The 19,779-nt window shown below is 36.2% G+C and overlaps 1 protein-coding gene and 1 pseudogene across 4 annotated transcripts in view; both read right to left on the bottom strand.

The window, feature by feature from the left end:
• Positions 1 to 19,779, bottom strand: part of UVRAG (UV radiation resistance associated) — a 330,550-nt gene that overhangs the window by 161,614 nt on the left and 149,157 nt on the right. For all 3 annotated transcript variants that reach the window (XM_079105194.1, XM_079105195.1, XM_079105196.1), the window contains one exon: positions 5,217 to 5,343. In XM_079105194.1, the coding sequence (XP_078961320.1) occupies positions 5,217 to 5,343 (127 nt within the window). The remainder of the gene's footprint in view (positions 1 to 5,216; positions 5,344 to 19,779) is intronic.
• On the bottom strand, positions 76 to 5,192 carry LOC306640721 (heat shock protein HSP 90-alpha-like; annotated as a pseudogene). The gene has a single exon. The product of its transcript is annotated as a heat shock protein HSP 90-alpha-like (transcript).

Raw genomic sequence — 19,779 nt, 5'->3', positions numbered from 1 at the left:
GTGAAGTAGGGAACACAATGAGTAGTTCTTCAGATGCTCAGTCTACTTCCATGCACAACATGTCATTGTCTCTTCTGTTACAGCAGCACTGGTGTCATCGGCGGTGGGATCACCTCATCAGTACCTGGACCAAGTCTGATCATCCTGTAGATCCTGTTTGCATGGGTCTGGGAAATCTTTCAAACTGAAGCCAGAAGAGAGAAGTGCAGTTTCATACAGCAAGATGACCAGATCTTTCATGGACTAATCATTCTTGTCAGCCTGTCTTTTGCCTTAAGGTCTCAAAAATGGAGTGGTCAGGGTTTACCTCACAGGGTTCACTGCCATGTAGCTCATTGTTGAGTTGTCTCTCAGAGCTTGAGTTTCATGATTCTTTCCATGTCTGCTGTCCAGCTGTACATGCTTATGATAATACAGCATGGGAAGGTCACCAATTGGTTTGACACAACCACCTTTTCGAACTTTTTCTCCAAGATGTCTTTCATGATCTTGTAGAGGTTTTCAAACTTTGTCTTTTTCTCTTCCTGTTTCTTCTCTTCCTCATCCTTTGGAAGCTCCAAGACCTCTTTGGTGACAGATGCTTAAGTCTTCCACTCAAATTTCTTTAGCTGTTAGACACAGTACTCATTGATGGGCTCAATCATATGGATCACTTCTAAACCATGCTTCAAAGACGCTCCACAAAGGCAGAGTTAGCTACCTGGTCCTTGGTCTCACCTGTGATGTAATAGATGTGTTTCTGGTTTTGCTTCATTCTGGTGCAATAGTCCTTGAGAGAAACCATCTCATCCCCAGAAGCAGACAGTGTAGTATTGTAGCAGCTCTGAGTTTTTCTCTTTACCTTCTGCCAGATCAGTGAACAGTTCTAAGCATTTTTTGACCAAATTCTTACTGATGACTTTCAAAATTTTGCTTTGTTGCAACATTTCACAGGAAATATTTAGAGAAGATCCTTGGAGTCCACCACTCCTCTAATGAAGCTCAGATATTCAGGAACTAGCTCCTCACACTTATCCATGATGAAAATTCTGCATACATACAACTTTCTTTTTCTTTTTCTTTTCAAAGAGATCAAAAGGAGCAAGTCTTGAAACAAAAAGAAGAGCTCTGAATTCCAGTTGTCCTTCAGTGAAAAAAATGCTTCACTGCCAAGTGATCTTCCCAATCTCTGGGCAGGCTCTTATAGAACTCTCTGTACTCTGTTAGTGATATCATCAGGATTTCTGGTCCACATGAGGTTTGTTTTATTGAGTCCTTCATGATCGATGTACTTCTCCTTAATCATCATCATCTTCTTGTCACCATCCTCCTTTTCTTCTTCTTCATCAGAACAAACATTTTCAATTTTCCTCATCATCTTCTTTTTCCTCAGTCTCATCATCTGACTTCTTTATTAGGTTCCTTCTCCACAAATAGAGTAATGAGATAACCAATAAACTGGGAATGTTCCTCACAATCTCCTTTATTCTTATTTCCTCCAAGTACTCAGTTTGGTCTTCTTTCAGATACAGGATAACCTTTGTCCAATTACCTACTAGTTTCCTTGTGTCAGTCCTGACAATAAAGGAGGCCCCTGCAGAGGACTTCCAGAGATACTGCTCATCATCTTTGTTTGGTGATAACAGTCACTTTCTCAGCAACCAAATATGCAGAATAAAAGCTGATAATGAACTGGCAAATCATGGCGATGTCTGCAACAACCTTCAAAGCCTCCATGAATGCTTTGGTCCCACACCTGGTTATAGTACCAAGGTTATTGATCAAGTCAGCGTTGGTCATTCAGTTCCAGTGCCCATGATTGTGAGGGTGTGGTCTTATTTGTTTGGAATGAGACTAATGTGCAACTCCTGCCCAGAGTTTAGCTTAGTGGGATCTATCAAGCTTTCATATCTGATTTTGTCCAGGGCATTGGACAAGTTGGAAATCGGTTCCCACAGGAAGATCTCTTTGAATATAAAGTGTTGATAATCAACATCAACTGGGCAATCTCTGCCTGGAAGGTGAAGGTCTCTACCTCCTTCTCCTCCATGGGCTGTTCTTGGGTCTGGGTCTCCTCTCGCATCTTCGCTGGGCGATTGCACAGGCTCCGTGGCGTAGCAGCACCAGGACGCTGAAGCAACTTTACATATAATTTTTAAAAACAAATTTCCAGAAACTAATTTTGATAGAGTATTGCTTCTCAAAAAGATATTGAGGTTGAGTTAGGACAAAAGACTGTAAAACAACAGAATGAGTTAGTGGGAAGATCACATGACTTCAGACATTAATGAGGGGAAGTCTGTTTTTTAATTAAATACCATGAGTTAAACTACTAAGATCTTCCAGAAATGAAAATATATACACTAAAAAACATTAATACTGAAAAGATCAGCTCACGACCCAGGTGGAAACTGCTATAGATCACAAGTTGAGAACTACCACCTCTGAGGTGCAGGAAGGGAGAACATTGGTATAGAGAGTAATGAAGTCCCTCAGAGTGATGTGGCTTCAGCAAGTCAGCGAGATGGACAGAAATTGTCTATCTTGCTTCATTCCAAAAAATCTTTCTGCTACAATGGATTTTTATGAATAAAAATATAAAATATATAATAGGCAACTGGTTTCTTCCGAATGTTTATAGAAATTAATTTCTACAGCACTATTATGAGCAGTTAGCCTATGGAACAGATTTTTTAAAAAAAGATTTTTAAGTTAAATAATTCCTTTAAAGTCATTCCACAAAAATCAGTAGCAAAGTGAAGGTTAGATATCATATGTTAATGATTTTATATCCTAACTGAGCTCTGGAGCTCAGAACCAAAGTGCCTAAGTCATAGAATAAGTATGTTTCAGGTTACTAGGTCAATCACTATGAAGAACAGCGATCTCCAAAAAGCAAATCAAGATCTATTAATAAATACATTTGGTGATATGTATCCAGCTACCTTCTCTTTCCCACTCCCCAGTGTAATCATCACAGTCTACAGAGACTCCAGTGGGCACAGAGTAAATCCAACAGCAGCTCTCTATCTCCTACTTGCACAAGAGAACAGTGTCAACATTAGATCCTAACTTTTTAATGATTCTAATAGTTCAGGGAAATACAAACTAATTCTTATCTCAAAAATATATAGAAACTGGGGATGTGTAGCTCAGTGGTAGAGTACACACTTAGCATTTAAGCAAAGGCCTGAATGCAGATGAGACAGAGCAAAACTTATTTAAGGAACTAAAAGAAGTTTTGTGTGGCCCAAGTATTCCAACTGAGATGAGCCACAGGAGGCTTTTGTAAGTCATCTTGAGTTGGAACTTAATGAATGGTACAGAAACACACCAAAGTATGAATTAAACTGTTTTATTCCTATTTTTATAAAATCACTTCATTTAAAAATTTTGTCATACCATACATATCACTGCTATATAAAATATGGTCCGTATACCAATAACATCAGTAGAACTGGAACAGTTCACAGCAGTATTATTCATGAGTGAAAAAGTGGAAACAAGCCAAATATCGATCAATTGATGAATAGATAAATAAAATGTGGTATGTACATATAATTGAATACTTTATTTGGCAATAAAAAATTAAGTACTGATACATACTATCATATGGCTGAAATATTTTGAAAATATGCTAAATTAAAGAAGTTGGTCATTAAAAAACCATATAGTATAGAATTACATTTATATAAAATCCCCAGAATAGGTACATCTATAGGGGCAGAAAATACATTAGTGGTTGCTTAGGATTGGAATAGGAAGAATGTGGAATGAAGCTAATCATTTCTTTTAGAAGAAATTAGCAAAAATTAGAAATTAAGAGTGTTGTGATCACTGTACAATCCTGAGACTTCACTAAAAAAGACTTAATAATATACTTTAAAATGGTGATATACATAAATTAGACCTCAATAAATATGTTTAAAATTTTTGCAATTTTGTGCCAGGCATGGTGTCTCATGCTTATAATCCCAGTGGCTCAGGAGACTGAGGCACGAGGATGATGAGTTCAAAGCCAGCCTAAGCAACCTAGTGAGGGCCTGAGCAACTCAGCAAGACCTTGTCTCTAAATGAAATATTAAAAAGGGATGGGATGTGGTTCAGTGGTTAAGTGCCTCTGGGTTCAATCCCTGGTATCAAAACAATAACAACAAAATTTTGCAATTTTTTTATCTTTATAATATAATTAAAGTATAATTAAATTACAATTTAATTATTTGATTACAATGTCATCAAATTGTGACAAATAAATAATCATATAAGAACTATGGTTGTAGGGTCAGAACTCTAATATTAACAAATGCCAATCTGCGAATCAGGTTTCTGGTAAATTTTTTCTTCAAATGCAATATAATAAAAAAAAACAGTATCACTTTAAAAATCTAATTATGTATCTACACAGCAGCAACATGTAGAAAATAAAGCTTAAAGATACTTATAATAGTGTCATAAAATATCAAAAATTAGAAATAAATTCAATTAATCATAGGAAAAATCCATATACTAAGGACTACTTTATTTTAATAATGTTTTGTAAAGAAGATCTGATAAACTAAGGAATATTTTCTTGGATAGAAGACAATCTATTGTAAACATTCTATTAATCCCAACTTATACTGATACAGTCAATGCAGCTCCCTCAAACTCCTTACAAAGTTTTTTTTCCTGTGTAGAAATTCACATGAAAATGCAAAAGGTCATAAAATACCAAAGGTGAATTTGAAAAGCAACAATATGCTGAAGAATTTTAACACAGATTAGGGCCTACTGTAACACAAGGAAAATTCAAACAGTGTAATAGTGGTAGAAAAATAGATTAATGGAACAGAACAGAGAGTCCTTAACAGACTTAACAGAAGGCAACTACATAGGGTTTTATTTCTATAAAGTTCAAAATTAGGTAAAACAAATCTTTGGTTTAATAAGTCAGGGTAAAGGCTGGTCGGTTGGAGATGTGGTAAATGGAAGGGAGCATGTGAAGGCTTCTAAGGTTTTGGGATCCTGGCAATGCTGTTTCATGATGTGAGAGTCTGCTTACATGGGTGCGTTCACCTTGTGAAAATTCAAGCAGTACATATATATGAATTTGTATACTTTTCTAAAAAATACTTTTAAAATTAAAGAATATTCTATCAATATATTTATGCAAAGATGACTATATGAGCCTATGGAGAAAAAGAAAAAAAAAATACTAAATGTAGAAGTTTCATTGTTTGTATGGGGTTTCAACTCACCTTTGTCCTGTAATGCAATTTGTTGCTTATGCAGTAATGCTACTTCCCGTCCCAAAGCTTTCTTCTGTCTTTCCAGTTCATTTCGAAGCACCAAAATTTTTAATTGCAGGCATTCACTTTCTTTTTTCTAAGTAAATAAAATCACAGGTAAATTTATTAAGAGAAAAGTCATGACTAATTACATGTTAGCAATGTTTCAAATGAATAGTGGTTTAATATTCATCAAACCTATAAATCTCGAGTAACTTAATTACCAGCACTATCATTTTAATGAAAATAATATAGAAATAAGTCAAGAAAAAGAATAGAAATACATCTTAAATCTAGGTATGGTTCTAAGAACCCAAAAGAGGTTACGTAATATCCTGGGTTCCTTTCCTGATATTACAATACAAGATAGAAAATTACAAATAAAGAAAAAATGGAGGGGGCTAAGGATGTAACTCAGTGGTAGAAGCATCAATACGTTACAACTCAGATGAACCTTGAAAACGTTATGCTATGTTAAAGAAGCCAGTTTAAAAAGACTACATACTATAATAACTCCATTTATATGACAAGTCCATAACTGGTAGTCTGTAGAAAAAAAAAATAGATTTCTATTCTTGCCAAGGTGCTCAAATTCCCAGCTCATTTCAGAGAAAGACATATGGGGCTTTCACATCTGTTAGGTAGTAAACAAGCAAGTCCCATGTAGTATCAATGGACAGCACCTGAGGAACCTGGACACTTTTACCACCCATATGTTAGTAATGAGATAATCCTCTTTCTCTCCAATGCAGTGGTGTCAGAGGAAGCCTAATGGAATCAGAACCTTCACTACTACTCATCACTAATGAGGTAACTTATTTTCTGAGATACAATGGAGGCCAGGTGGAAAGCAGCAGTGAGGTACTTATATTTCACTCAGCCAAAAGTGTCAATGGAGTCCGAGCAGGGAGCAGGAACTCCCACTCCTGAACAGAATTAATAAGCTCTCTTCCCTCTTACTCAGATTCCAATGGAAGCTGCATAGGGAATCTGGACTTGTTATACCCACCAGACAGTAATGAGATAGCACTTCTTCCTTCCCTACCAGAGCAGCCTCAGAGGAAGCCAGCTAAAACAAAAGGTTTAAATAAAACCCAGAGATTTACAACATTTATCCAAAATACCCAAGTTAATGTAAAAAAAAAAAATTAGTCACAGCAGGGGGGCAGGGGGTACACAATTATAATCCCAGCAGCTTGGGAGATTTCGAGTTCAAAGCCAGCCTCAGTAAAAGTGAGGTGCTAATAAGCAACCAGTGAGACCCTGTCTCTAAATAAAATACAAAATAGGGCTGGGGATGTGGCTCGGTGGCCGAGTGCCCCTGAGTTCAATCCCCAGTACAAAAATATAAAAAAATAAATAAATAAATCATTCATCATATTAACAACTAGTAAGATGTCAAAACAAATAAAAAAGATCAATAAATACCAATACGGAGATGATAGACAAGTTACAATCATCTCACAAAGACATGAAAGTAACCATCATAAACATGCTTTGACAATTAAAAGCATGCTTGAAACAAAAAGTCTCAGTAAAGAGAAATAGAAAATGTTAGTAAAGAAGATATAAGAGTTCTATACTTTCTGCATAATTTTTCTATAAACATAAAACTGGCTTAGAAAATAAAGTTTGGTTTATTTATTTATTTAAGTCACAGACCCATACACTAAAATGTCAATTTGGGGGCTGGGGTATAGCTCAGTGTTGGAGCTTTGCTTTAGCCTGCATGAGGCCTTGGGTTAAATCCCCAGTGCCATAAAAACAAAAAAGTCAGTTTTAATGGTTGTTCATTCAATATAACAAAATCCCTGACACATTCCACCAGTTAGTGGTAAAATCTGAGAAATAAGTTAAACCTATCCTTCCATAAATGTTGACTCCTTAAGTCTACACCAAACCACAGTTTAAACACTACTCAAAACTTTTTCTCCAAATATCTGGCTTAAATTTGCCTCCTGACAACTCTGAAATCCTGACCTCACGATAAACATGTATATATCCATACATATGAAATTACCATGCTACGAATCTATGTGCCATTCTTTCCTGATAAATGGTATCAATAATTTTCATGATTTTCCACAATATAAATCTCGACCAAACATCAATTTGGTTGTCTCTAGTAAATTCTTTTTTAAATTTAATTGGGCATTGGTGTATATTAATTATACAGAATAGGGGGTTTCATTTTGGCATCTTTATACATGCAAATAATAATTTGATCAATTTCATTCCTCATTATCTCCTTGTACCCTTTCACCTTTCCACTGATCCTCTTCTTCTGCAACAGTCTCCCTTCTACATTTGTGATGTCCTTTTTTCCCTTTCCTCTATCTTCCATATGAGAGAAAATATGATACTTGTCTGAATCTTATTTCATTTAACATGACATCCAGTTCCATACATTTTTCTGAAGAAACAATTTTGTTTATCTTTATGGCTGAATAATATGCCACTCTGTGTGTGTGTGTATGTAAAAATATATATGTTTTCTTTATCCATTCATCTGACATCTATACTGAGTTCATAAACTAGATATTGTAAATCGTGCATACATGGATATGTAGGTACCTCTAAAGTATGGTGGCTTTAACTCTTTCATATGAACACTAAGGAGTAGTACTGGATCATGATTTCCATAGTAGCTATACTAATTCACATTCCCACCAACAGTGTTTAAGGGTTCCTTTTCCCCAGCATCCTCACAAGAACTTATTGTTATTTGTCTTCTTGATGATTTCCATTCTGACTAGGGTGAGATTGAATCTCACTAGTTTTGATTTGCATTTCCTGATGGCTAAAGTCTTTGAACATTTGTCATATAATTGTTGGTTATTTGTACTTCTTTTGAGAAATAATATCTTTTCAGTTCCTTTGCTCATTTATTGAATGGGTTATTTGTTGTTTTGGTGTTAAGATTTTTGAGTTCTTTATGTATTCGGATATTGTTTAAGTTAGCTTTTTCACTGCTGTAACCAAAAGACCTGACAAGAACACTATTAAGAAGGAAAAGTTTATTTGGGGGTTCATGGTTTCAGAGGTCTTAGTCCACAGATGGCCTACTCTACTCCTCAGGGGTAGAAGTGTGTGGCAGAGGAAAACAGCTGGGAACATCACACCAGGAAAGAGAGGGTGAGAGAGGGAAAGAGAGGGAGGTCTCTCTCCATTCTCCAGGGACAAAATATATGTCCCAAAGGCATGCACCAAATGACTTCACCTCCTCCAGTCACACCCTACCTACCTACAGTTAATTGCTATCAGGGAATTAATGCACTGATTCAGTTAAGGTTCTCATAATCCAGTAATTTCACCTCTGAATTTCCTTGCCCAGCCTCAAACATGAGCTTTTGGGGGACACCTAATCTAAACCTAATAGATATTAATCATCTGCTGGAAGTATAGTTGGCAAAGATTTTCTCCCATTCTGTAGGCTAACTCTTCACTCTGTTTATTGTCTTCTTTGCTGTGCAGACGCTTTTCAGTTTAATATTATTCCATTTATCATTTTCCATTATTTCCCGAGCTATAGGAATTCTATTCAGGAAATCATTGCCTGTGCCTATATTTTGAAGTGTTTTCCCCATGTTTTCTTCTACAGGCTTCAATATTTCAGGGACTTATACATAGATCTTTGAACTGATTTTTGTATGGGGTAAGAGATAGGGATCTAGTTTCTTCTACATACAGAAAAAAGAGGCTGTCTTTTCTCCAACCTATGTTTTGTCCCTTTTGTCAAGAATCAGATGACTGCAGTTTTATGAGCTTATGTCTGTGTCTCCTATTCTATTACTCTACATGTCTGCTTTTATGCCAGTACCATGCTGTTTTTGTTACTTTGCCTATGTAGTATATTTTGAAAATGACTATTATCAATTCTCTAGCCTTGTTTTTCAACTCAGGACTGCTTTGGCTGTTCTGGGTCTTTTTTTCTTCCATATGAATTTTACAATTGTTTTATCTACTTCTGTGAAGAATGTCATTAGTATTTTCATGGCGATTGCACAGAATCTGTGGATTGCTTCTGATAATATGGCTATTTTAACAATATTAATTCTGCCTATCCATGAACATGGTAAGTTCATCTTCTGGCATCCTTTTTCAGTGGTCTAACTTTCCTCATAGAGATCTTTCACCTCTTTGGTTAGATTTATCCCTAAGGTTTTTTTGTTTGTTTGTTTGTTTGGTGTTTTAAGCTATTGGAATGGAATTGTTTTTCTCAGTAGGTTTATTAATAGCATAAACAAAAGCTATTTTAATGTTAATTTTGTATCGTACTGCTTTGCTGAATTCTGTCAATGTAAAAGTATTCTGGGGAGATCCAAGATGGCAGACTAGAGGGAGGCTGCATTCCTTGTCACTCCGTAACTCCAGTCTCAAGCAGAGGATATCTGTTTCTTGGTGAGGAAGTTTTTCCTGCTTATCAATCCCCTGCTATTTACCCCATTTGTCTGCTGTGGTCACCTGCAGTCTGTCAGCATATCGACGCTTTTTTTGAGGACAGATTGCTCACTGTCAGGCACCTATCATCCACCATTTGCCTGCCTCTTGCCTGTCCATCACCTGCCTTACACCTATCCATCACCCAACGCTCGAGCTTCACCACCTGATCATCCGACAACAGTCAGCAAACTGATCGCTGACTGCCAGTGGAGCACCAGCTGCTTGCTGTTGCCTGGAAGTTCACTGTTACAGTACCTGCAGGTTTGATTACACATGGCTGCCGCCATTTTGAGACAACAGCCACGCCCCATAGGACCCCTGGCTGGACTAACTGAGCCCTGTCTCCAGGATCCCTCAGCCCAATGGATCACTCCCTGCCTCTGGGGCCCTCACATCAACTGACTGCTCCCTGCCACCAGGACCCCCAGACCAACTGACTGCGCCCTATCACCGGGACCCCAGACCCACACCAAACACACCCGACCTCCAGGACCCCTGCCTGACAAACCACACCCTGCCTCCAGGACCTCCAGCTGACCACGTCCACACCCTGAGCTGCAGCTCCCCATTTGCCAACACATTTGGAAGCCAGAGTGGCCATCTTGGATAATCCTGGAAGCCGCAGCTCCCATCTTTAGGTGGGGCAAATCCCATCCTGAGATGCCTGCTGGAGACATGAAGCTCATTGTCAGGTACCTCTCATGCATCAGGTTACTGAAGACTGGGAGAGTTCATTACTATATGACTATTGTACTGTAGATTTTCTTTTTTCTCCTTATTAAAAAATTTTAAGTTTTTATTTCTTTAGTTTTCTTGCTCTCTTTTCCTTTTGTTACCTGTTCCCTCAATGTCTCTTTCTCCCTTTTTTGCATGCTAACATTCAATTTCGTTTGATTTTACACTCTCATCCTTTCTATCATCTAGAACTTCTGTATATACTTTTCTTATCCCATTAACAGCCACATTCTACATCCCTCTGCATCCTCTTTGTCCTCTCTTAGAAACTGCAAACCTTATTGCAAATCTGTTTGTTTTACTGAAGATAATATTTGAACTCATTCTGTTTATTATAACAATATTTTTATTGTCCTCATGGGGGCTATGTGGTCTAGGATTGCATAGTGTGTGCATTGGGCACTGCTAATATTGATCTTCCCTTAAAGAAAAGGTTTTGGAAACCTGTAGGGTCACTATAAGCCTATAGGGGGAAATCTGCAATACCCCAGATCTGCACTGCTAGAGGGGAAGATACATGAACAACATGAAAAAACAAGAGAAGAAAATGATCCAAACAAATCTAGATTCTATAGTATTAGACTCCAATGACAGTATGTTAGAAGAAATGTCAGAAAAGGACTTCAGATTATACATGATTAAGATGATTCGCGAAGCAAAGGATGAGATAAGGGAGCAAATGCAGGCAATGAATGATAATACCAATAAGCTGAAAGAGCACCTGCAGGAAGCAAAAGATCATTTCAACAAAGAGATAGAGATTCTCAAAAAAAAAAAAAAAAAAAAACCTAACGGAAATCCTTAAAATGAAGGAAACAATAAACCAAATAAAAAACTCAATGGAAAGCATCATCAACAGACTAGACCACTTGGAAGACAGAACCTCAGACCATGAGGACAAAATATTTAATCTTGAAAATAAAGTCACCCAGAGAAGATGGTAAGAAATCATGAACAGAATTTCCAAGAACTATGGGACATCATAAAAAGACCAAATTTAAGAATTATTGGGATTGAGGAAGGCACAGAGATACAAACCAAAGGAATGAACAACCTATTCAATGAAATAATATCAGAAAATTTTGCAAACCTGAAGAATGAAATGGAAAATCAAATACAAGAGGCTCACAGAACACCAAATACACAGAATCACAACAGATCCGTACCAAGGCACATTAGAATGAAAATGCCTAACATTCAAAATAAAGATAGGATTTTGAAGGCCGCGAGAGAAAAGCATCAGATTACATATAGGGGGAGACCAATATGGACAGCAGCCGACTTCTCAACCCAGACTCTAAAAGCTAGAAGAGCGTGGACCAACATATTTCAAGCTCTGAAAGAACATGGTTGCCAACCAAGAATCCCATACCCAGCAAAACTAATCTTCAGATTTGAAGGTGAAATAAAATCCTTCCATGATAAACAAAAGTTAAAAGAATTTACAAATAGAAAGCCTGCGCTACAGAATGTTCTCAACAAAATATTCCACAAGGAAGAAATGAAAAACAACAATGGAGGTCAGCAAAGGGAGGAAATACCTTAGAGAAAAACTACTCAAAGGAGAAACCAAGCCAAGTTAAAAAACAAAAAAAGCCCAAATGACTGGGAATACAAATGATATCTCAATAATGACCCTGAACGTTAGTGGCCTAAACTCATCAATCAAAAGACACAGACTGGCAGAATGGATTAAAAAGAAAGACCCAACAATACTGCCTGCAAGAGACTCATCTCATAGAAAAAGACACCCACAGACTAAAGGTGAAAGGATGGGAAAAAACCTACCACGCACATGGACTCAGTAAAAAGGCGGGGGTTTCCATCCTTATATCAGATAAAGTGGACTTCAAGCCAAAGTTAGTCAAAAGGGATAAAGAAGGACATTTCATACTGCTTAAGGGAACCATAAATCAGGAAGACATAATGATAGTAAATATTTATGCCCCAAACAATGGTGCATCCTTGTACATCAAACAAATCCTTCTCAATTTCAGGAATCACATAGACCACAACACAATAATTCTGGGTAACTTTAACGCACTGCTATCACCAGTAGATAGATCTTACAAACAAAAAAAACCCAAAGAAACCATAGAACTCAATAACACAATCAATGACCTAGACTTAATAGACATATATAGAATATTCCATCCATCAACGAACGGATTCACTTTCTTCCCAGTAGCACATGGAATCTTCTCAAAAACAGACCACAAAGCAGCCCTTAGGAAATGCAAAAAAAAAAAAAATAGAGATACTGCCTTGTGTTCTATCAGATCATAATGGACTGAGAGTAGAAATCAATGATAAAATAAAAAACAGAAATTACTCCAACACCTGGAGACTAAATAATATGCTATTGAATGAAACATGGATAACAGAAAACATCAGGGAGGAGATAAAAACATTCTTATAGGTCAATGAGAACGACGATACAACATATCAAAATCTCTGGGACACTATGAAAGCAGTACTGAGAGGAAAATTCATTGCATGGAGCATATTCCAGAAAAGAATGAAATGTCAGCAACTAAATGACCTAACATTACAGCTCAAAGCCCTAGAAAAAGAAGAACAGAATAACAGCAAAAGTAGTAGAAGACAGGAAATAATTAAAATCAGAGCTGAAATCCATGAAATTGAAACAAAACAAACAATTCAAAAAATTGACAAAACAAAAAGTTGGTTCTTTGAAAAAGTTAACAAAATAGACAAACCCTTAGCCACACTAACAAAGAGAAGGAGAGAGAAAACTCAAATTACTAAACTTTGTGATGAAAAAGGAAATATCACGACAGACACCACTGAGATACATAACACATCTGAGAAGATACTTCGAAAATCTGTATTCCAACAAAATAGAAACTACTGAAGACATTGACAAATTTCTAGAGACATATGCTCCTCCCAAACTGAACCAGGAGGACATGCACAATTTAAACAGATCAATATCAAGCAATGAAATAGAAGAAGCCATTAAAAACCTACCATCCAAGAAAAGCCCAGGACCAGATGGATTCTCAGACAAGTTCTACAACACCTTCAAAGAAGAACTCATTCCAATACTTCTCAAAGTATTCCAGGAAATAGAAAAGGAGGGTACCCTACCGAACTCATTCTATGAAGCTAATATCACTCTCATACCCAAACAAGGAAAAGACACATCAAGGAAAGAAAATTTTAGACCAATATCCTTGATGAATATAGATGCAAAGATACTTAACAAAATATTGGCAAACCGTATCCAAAAACATATTAAGAAAATTGTGCACCATGATCAAGTGGGGTTCATCCCTGGAATGCAAGGATGGTTTAACATCCATAAATCAATAAACGTAATCCATCATGACAATAGACTTAAGGACAAGAATCATATGGTTATTTCAATTGATGCAGAAAAAGTGTTCGACAAAATACAACACCCCTTCATGCTCAAAACACTAGAAAAAATAGGGATGGTAGGAACATACCTGAACATTGTAAAGGCTATTTATGCTAAGCCCATGGCCAACATCATTCTTAATGGAGAAAAACTGAAACCATTCCCTTTAAAAATGGGAACAAGACAGGGATGTCCTCTTTTACCACTTTTATTGAACACTGTCCTCGAAACTCTAGCCAAAGCAATTAGACAAACTAAAGAAATTAAAGGGATACGAATAGGAAAAGAGGAACTTAAGCTGTCACTATTTGCAGATGACATGATTCTATATTTAGAGGATCCAAAAAACTCCTCCAGAACTTCTAGACCTCATCAATGAATTCAGCAAAATAGCAGGCTATAAAATCAACACGCATAAATCTAAAGCATTTTTATATGCAAGCGATGAAACATCTAAAAGGGAAATGAGGAAAACAACTCCATTTGCAATAGCCTCAAAAAAATAAATAAATAAATAAAATATTTGGGAATCAATCTAACCAAAGAGGTAAAAGATCTCTACAATGAAAACTACAAAACACTGAAGAAAGAAAGTGAGGAAGACCTTAGAAGATGGAAAGATCTCCCAAGTTCTTGGATAGGCAGAATTAATATTGTCAAAATGGCCATACTACCAAAGTGCTATACAGATTCAATGCAATTCCAATTAAAATCCCAATGATGTACCTTACAGAAATAGAACAAGCAATTATGAAATTCATCTGGAAGAATAAGAAACCCAGAATAGCTAAAGCAATCCTTGGCAGGAAAAATGAAACAGGGGGTATCACAATACCAGAACTTCAGCTATACTACAAAGCATCAGAAACAAAAATGGCATGGTATTGGCACCAAAATAGACAGGTAGATCAATGGTACAGGATAGAGGACATGGACACAAACCCAAATAAATACAATTTTCTCATACTAGACAAAGGTGCCAAAAATATGCAATGGAGAAAAGATAGTCTCTTCAACAAATGGTGCTGGGAAAACTGGAAATCCATATGCAACAGAATGAAACTAAACCCCTATCTCTCACCCTGCACTGCACAAAAATCAACCCACAATGGATCAAGGACCTTGGAATCAGACCAGAGACCCTGTGTCTTATAGAAAAAAAGTAGGTCCAAATCTTCAACTTGTTGGCTTAGGATCAGACTTCCTTAACAGGACTCCCATAGCACAAGAAATAAAAGCAAGAATCAATAACTGAGATAGATTCAAACTAAAGAGCTTTCTCAGCAAAGGAAACTATCAGCAATATGAAGAAAGAACCAACAGAGTGGGAGAATATCTTTGCCACTCACACTTCAGATAGAGCACTAATTTCCAGAATATATAAAGAACTCAAAAACTTTACACAAAGAATACAAATAACCCAATCAACAAATGAGCTAAGGATATGAACAGATACTTCACAGAAGATCTACAAGCAATCAACAAACCTATGAAAAATTGTTCACCATCTTTAGTAATAAGGGAAATGCAAATCAAAACTACCCTAAGATTCCATCTCACCCCAATTAGAATGGCAATTACCAAGAATACAAGCAATAATAGGTGTTGGAGCGGATGTGGGGAAAAAGGTACACTCATACATTGCTGGTGGAGCTGCAAATTAGTGCAGCCACTCTGGAAAGCAGTGTGGAGATTCCTTAGAAAACTTGGAATGGACCCACCATTTGACCCAGCTATCCCACTCCTCGGCCTATACCCAAAGGATTTCAAATCAGCATACTACAGAGATACAGCCACCTCAATGTTCATAGCTGCTCAATTCACAATAGCCAGACTGTGGAAACAACCTAGATGTCTTTCAACTGATGAATGGATAAAGAAACTGTGGTGTGTATATATATATATATATGTATATACATATATATATATACACACACACAATGGAATATTACTCAGCTATAAAGAATAATAAAATCATGGCATTTGCAGGCAAATGGATGAAACTGGAGAATATCATGCTAAGTGAGATAAGCCAATCTCAAAAAACCAAAGGACTAATGATCTCGCTGATAAGTAGATGATGACACATAATGGGGGGTGGGAGGGGGGCAAGAATGGAGGAAAGAGGGACTGTATAGAGGGAAAAGAGGAGTGGGGGTTTAGGGGGAGGGAAAAAACAGAATGAATCAAACTTCATTACCCTATGTAAATGTATGATTACGCAAATGGTACGCTGCTACTCCATGTACAAACAGAAACAACATGTATTCCATTTGTTTACAAGAAAAATGAATTAAAAAGAAAAAAAGAAACTGCCAATTTGTATTACAGGTGGTGGTATGATTTTACATATACCTCATTAGCGTATCAGTTACTTCACGTACTTGCCAAAACCAGCTTTAGTAAGACTTTTACATTTTATACATTCAAGTAAACATATAGAAATTTCTAGTTGTGGTTGTACTTTAACTTGATGATTCATGATGGAAAAAAAAAAGTATTCTGGTGGAAACTTTAGGATCTTCTAAGTATAGGATCATATTATCTACAAAGAGGGGTAAGTAATCTGACTTCCTTCTTTTCTATTTGTATCCCTTTTTATTTCTTTCTCTTGTCCAATTGCTCTGGCTAAAATTTCAAGGTTATATTCAATATAAGTTGTAGGAGTAGAGATTCTTGTCTTCGTCCCAATTTTAGAAGAAATACTTTTGGTGTTTCCTTATTCAGTTTGATACTGGACTTGAGTTTGTCATACATAGCCTTTAAAATGTTGAAGCAAGGTCCTTCTATCCCCTGATTTTTCAGGGCTTCTTATTAGGAAAAAAGTGTTGATTTTTGTGAAACGTTTTTTCTTCATTTATTGAAATGACCGTGTGATTTTTGTCCTTGATTCTATTTATGTGGTAAATGACATTTATTGATTTGTGAATGTTGAACCATTGTTTCATTCCTGGAATGAAACCAACTGATCATAGTGTATGCTCTTTTTAATGTGTTGTTGAATTCAGTTTGCAAGTACTTTATTAATGATTTTTACATCTATATCCACCAAGGATATTGGACTGTAATTTGCTTTCTCGGTAGTGTCATTATCTGGCTGGTTTAGTCAGTTTTTTTGTTGCTGCTGTGACCAAAAGACCTGATGAACAATTTTAGAGGAGTTAAAGTTTATTTTGGACTCAGTTTTAGAGGTCTCAATACACAGACGGCTGACTCCATTCTTTGAGGTCTGACAGAAGACAGTGTGGCAGAGGAAAGCAGCTGGGAACATGGCACCAGGAAGCAGAGAGAGTTCCACTCACCCAGGACAAAATACATACCCCAAAGGCATGTACCCAAGGACCCACCTCCTCCAGCCACACCCTACCTTCCTACAGTTATCACTGACTGGGTTAAGGCCTTCATAACCCAATTATTTTACCTCTAAATACTCTTGCATTGTTTCAGACATGAGATTTGGGGGAATACGTAACATCTAAGCCATAATACTGGTTTTGTAGAATGAGTTTATAAGTTTTTCTTTCTTTTTTATTTCTTGAAATAGTCTGAAAAGTATTGATTTAGTTCTTCTTTTAAAAGTCTGGCAAAATTCAGCTGTGAATTTGTCCAGTCCTGGGCTTCTTTGTTGGGAAGACTTTTTATTACTGCTTTAATTACACTGTTTGTCTTTGGTTTGTTTAGGGTGTTTTTGGTTCAATTTTGGTAAGTTGTATATATCTAGAAATTTACCCATTTCTTCTAGATTTTCCAAATTCACAATTTTGAATATTTGTTCAAATAGCCCCTGATGATCATCTGGAGTTCAGTGGTATCTCTTGCAATAGCACCATTTTTATCTCTATCAATCTTGTTTAGTTTTTCAAAGAACCAACTCTGTTTCATTGCTCCTTTATATTGTTCTTTTAGACTCTATTTCATTAATTTCAGCTCTGAACACCAAGTGAATTCTTGTCTCCTTCCAGAGGTATAAAACAGCTAATCAAAATTATAAGAAAAAAAATCCATTAATTAAATAAATTACTAAGACTTGAAATAAGCTGGTGAAAAACTTAAAAAGAAAAAGGTCAGTATATGATTTGATTTCTAGACAATAAGTCTGGGTACTAAGATGTACCATGGCAGGGTCTTGTTGAAACAAGAAGCGTGGAAAATGATTTTTGGCACTTGTGTTGAAAGTACTTTAGAGCAATCATTTCTCACCCAAGATGCTTTCTATTTCATCTCTGAAATACTGATTCTAAACAGAGAGTATCATAACCCATTAAAGACATTCAGCCACAAAAATAAGAAAAGCTATTTCTGTCATTATTATATCAGACTTAAAAGTCTATAAAATATGGCTTTACAAAGAGTATCCCTAAGTAAAATTTCTGAACACAGTGAAAATTTATGATGGACTTCTAAATGAATATTTATGAGGGATGTGCTTCTAGATGAATCTGAAATGTTTTCTTCATGTGAATTTAGATCTACTATAAACAAAAAAGACTTTTTGTCCTGCCAAACTAAAAACAAAGTAAATGAAGTCTAAATATATATCTGCAACAGAATATTAGCCTTAAAAAGGAAGGACATTCTGTAATATGCAGTAACAGGGCTAAACCTTAAGAAAATTAACTAAGTGAAATAAACCAGTTATAAAAAGACATATACTGTATAATGGTACCACTTAAGTACTAAGAGTCGTCAAAATCATAGAAACAGAAACTAGAATGGTGGTTGCCAGAGCTTAGAAGTACTGAAGAATGGAGAGTTAATGTTGAGTGGGCACAGAGTTTTAGTTTTATAAGACAAAAAGTTCTGGAGATGGATGGTGATGTTGGCTGTACAACATTATAATGTACTTAATACCACTTAACTAGCCATTTAAAAATGACTAGGATCATAAACTTGATTGTGCATTTTATAATTTTAAAAACTGGGGAGAACAATTCAATGAAGTTGCTTATCATGAAAGAAAAAGGAACAAAGACAAAATTTGTGTTTTCTTCATCAACGGTATAGTACGATCAGGAAGCCAAGGGTCTTCTTTATATCACCGAAGAAAGAAATAGGTAAAGTCTTAGGAAGTAACCTTTTTCCACTAAGAGCTAAGTGTTCAATTTCTTCAAAATTTCCCACAAAATATGCATATTGAATTCTATCTGGGCAGAGAAAGAAAATAAAGAAAAGCAACTCTTCAGAAAAGAGGACTATGCCTGGCTAGCGGGTTAACCTGCTCTATTCCAGGATACATACTCAAATAGGATTGTTTTCAAGATTCAAAGAACTAAGGTTACAAGTTAATCTAAATACTAAGCTAATACAGGAAGGCGTGTGCATACCGTGTTTGTGTTATGGTCCATGTGCAGAAACTGGCCCGTTAACAGAAATGTATCAAGTCATTCAAAGCCAGAATTGTTGGCTTTCATTTCTAATAAGTAAACTAACCCTGCCCATGTGGGATCTGGTTCTGCTTCCTCTTTAAAACTTCAAGACAAGTTGCTCAAAGATCTTAGCATTCCATATCTTCTAATGGGTTTCTGTGTTCTATTTATATATTTACTCCAAGTGCAGTTAATGTCACATATTTATCTCCTGTGTATCACTTTTAATTGGATTTTAGCTGTTCTTATACAACACTGTGTCAGAACTGAAAATCAAATTCATTTATTTTCAAGCACACATTCCTACTTACGGATCTTTAGCAAGAAAATCATAGGTGATATTAAACATTCATTTTAGAATGACAGATTAACCTATAAATAACACATTAATGGAAAAGAATATTGTCTCAATGATCATATTTGAATTAAAAAGTCTTAGGCAAACATGATGCTACGAATCATGAAGTTTCCAAAGATATTCACAATACTGTTATGTCCTTTTCCCTCTCACTTTCTCCTAAGTATAAAAGTAGAATGTGTCAGAGTCTATAAGATTTGAGATATCACAAGAGATTTATTGCAGAAGGAGATGTGAGAATCCAGG

This window comes from Sciurus vulgaris, assembly GCF_902686455.1.
Source record: "Sciurus vulgaris genome assembly, chromosome: 11".
Classification (NCBI taxonomy): Eukaryota; Metazoa; Chordata; class Mammalia; order Rodentia; family Sciuridae; genus Sciurus; species Sciurus vulgaris.
The sequence above is the reverse complement of the archived record's forward strand: the minus strand, read 5'-3'. Positions and strand labels throughout refer to the sequence as shown.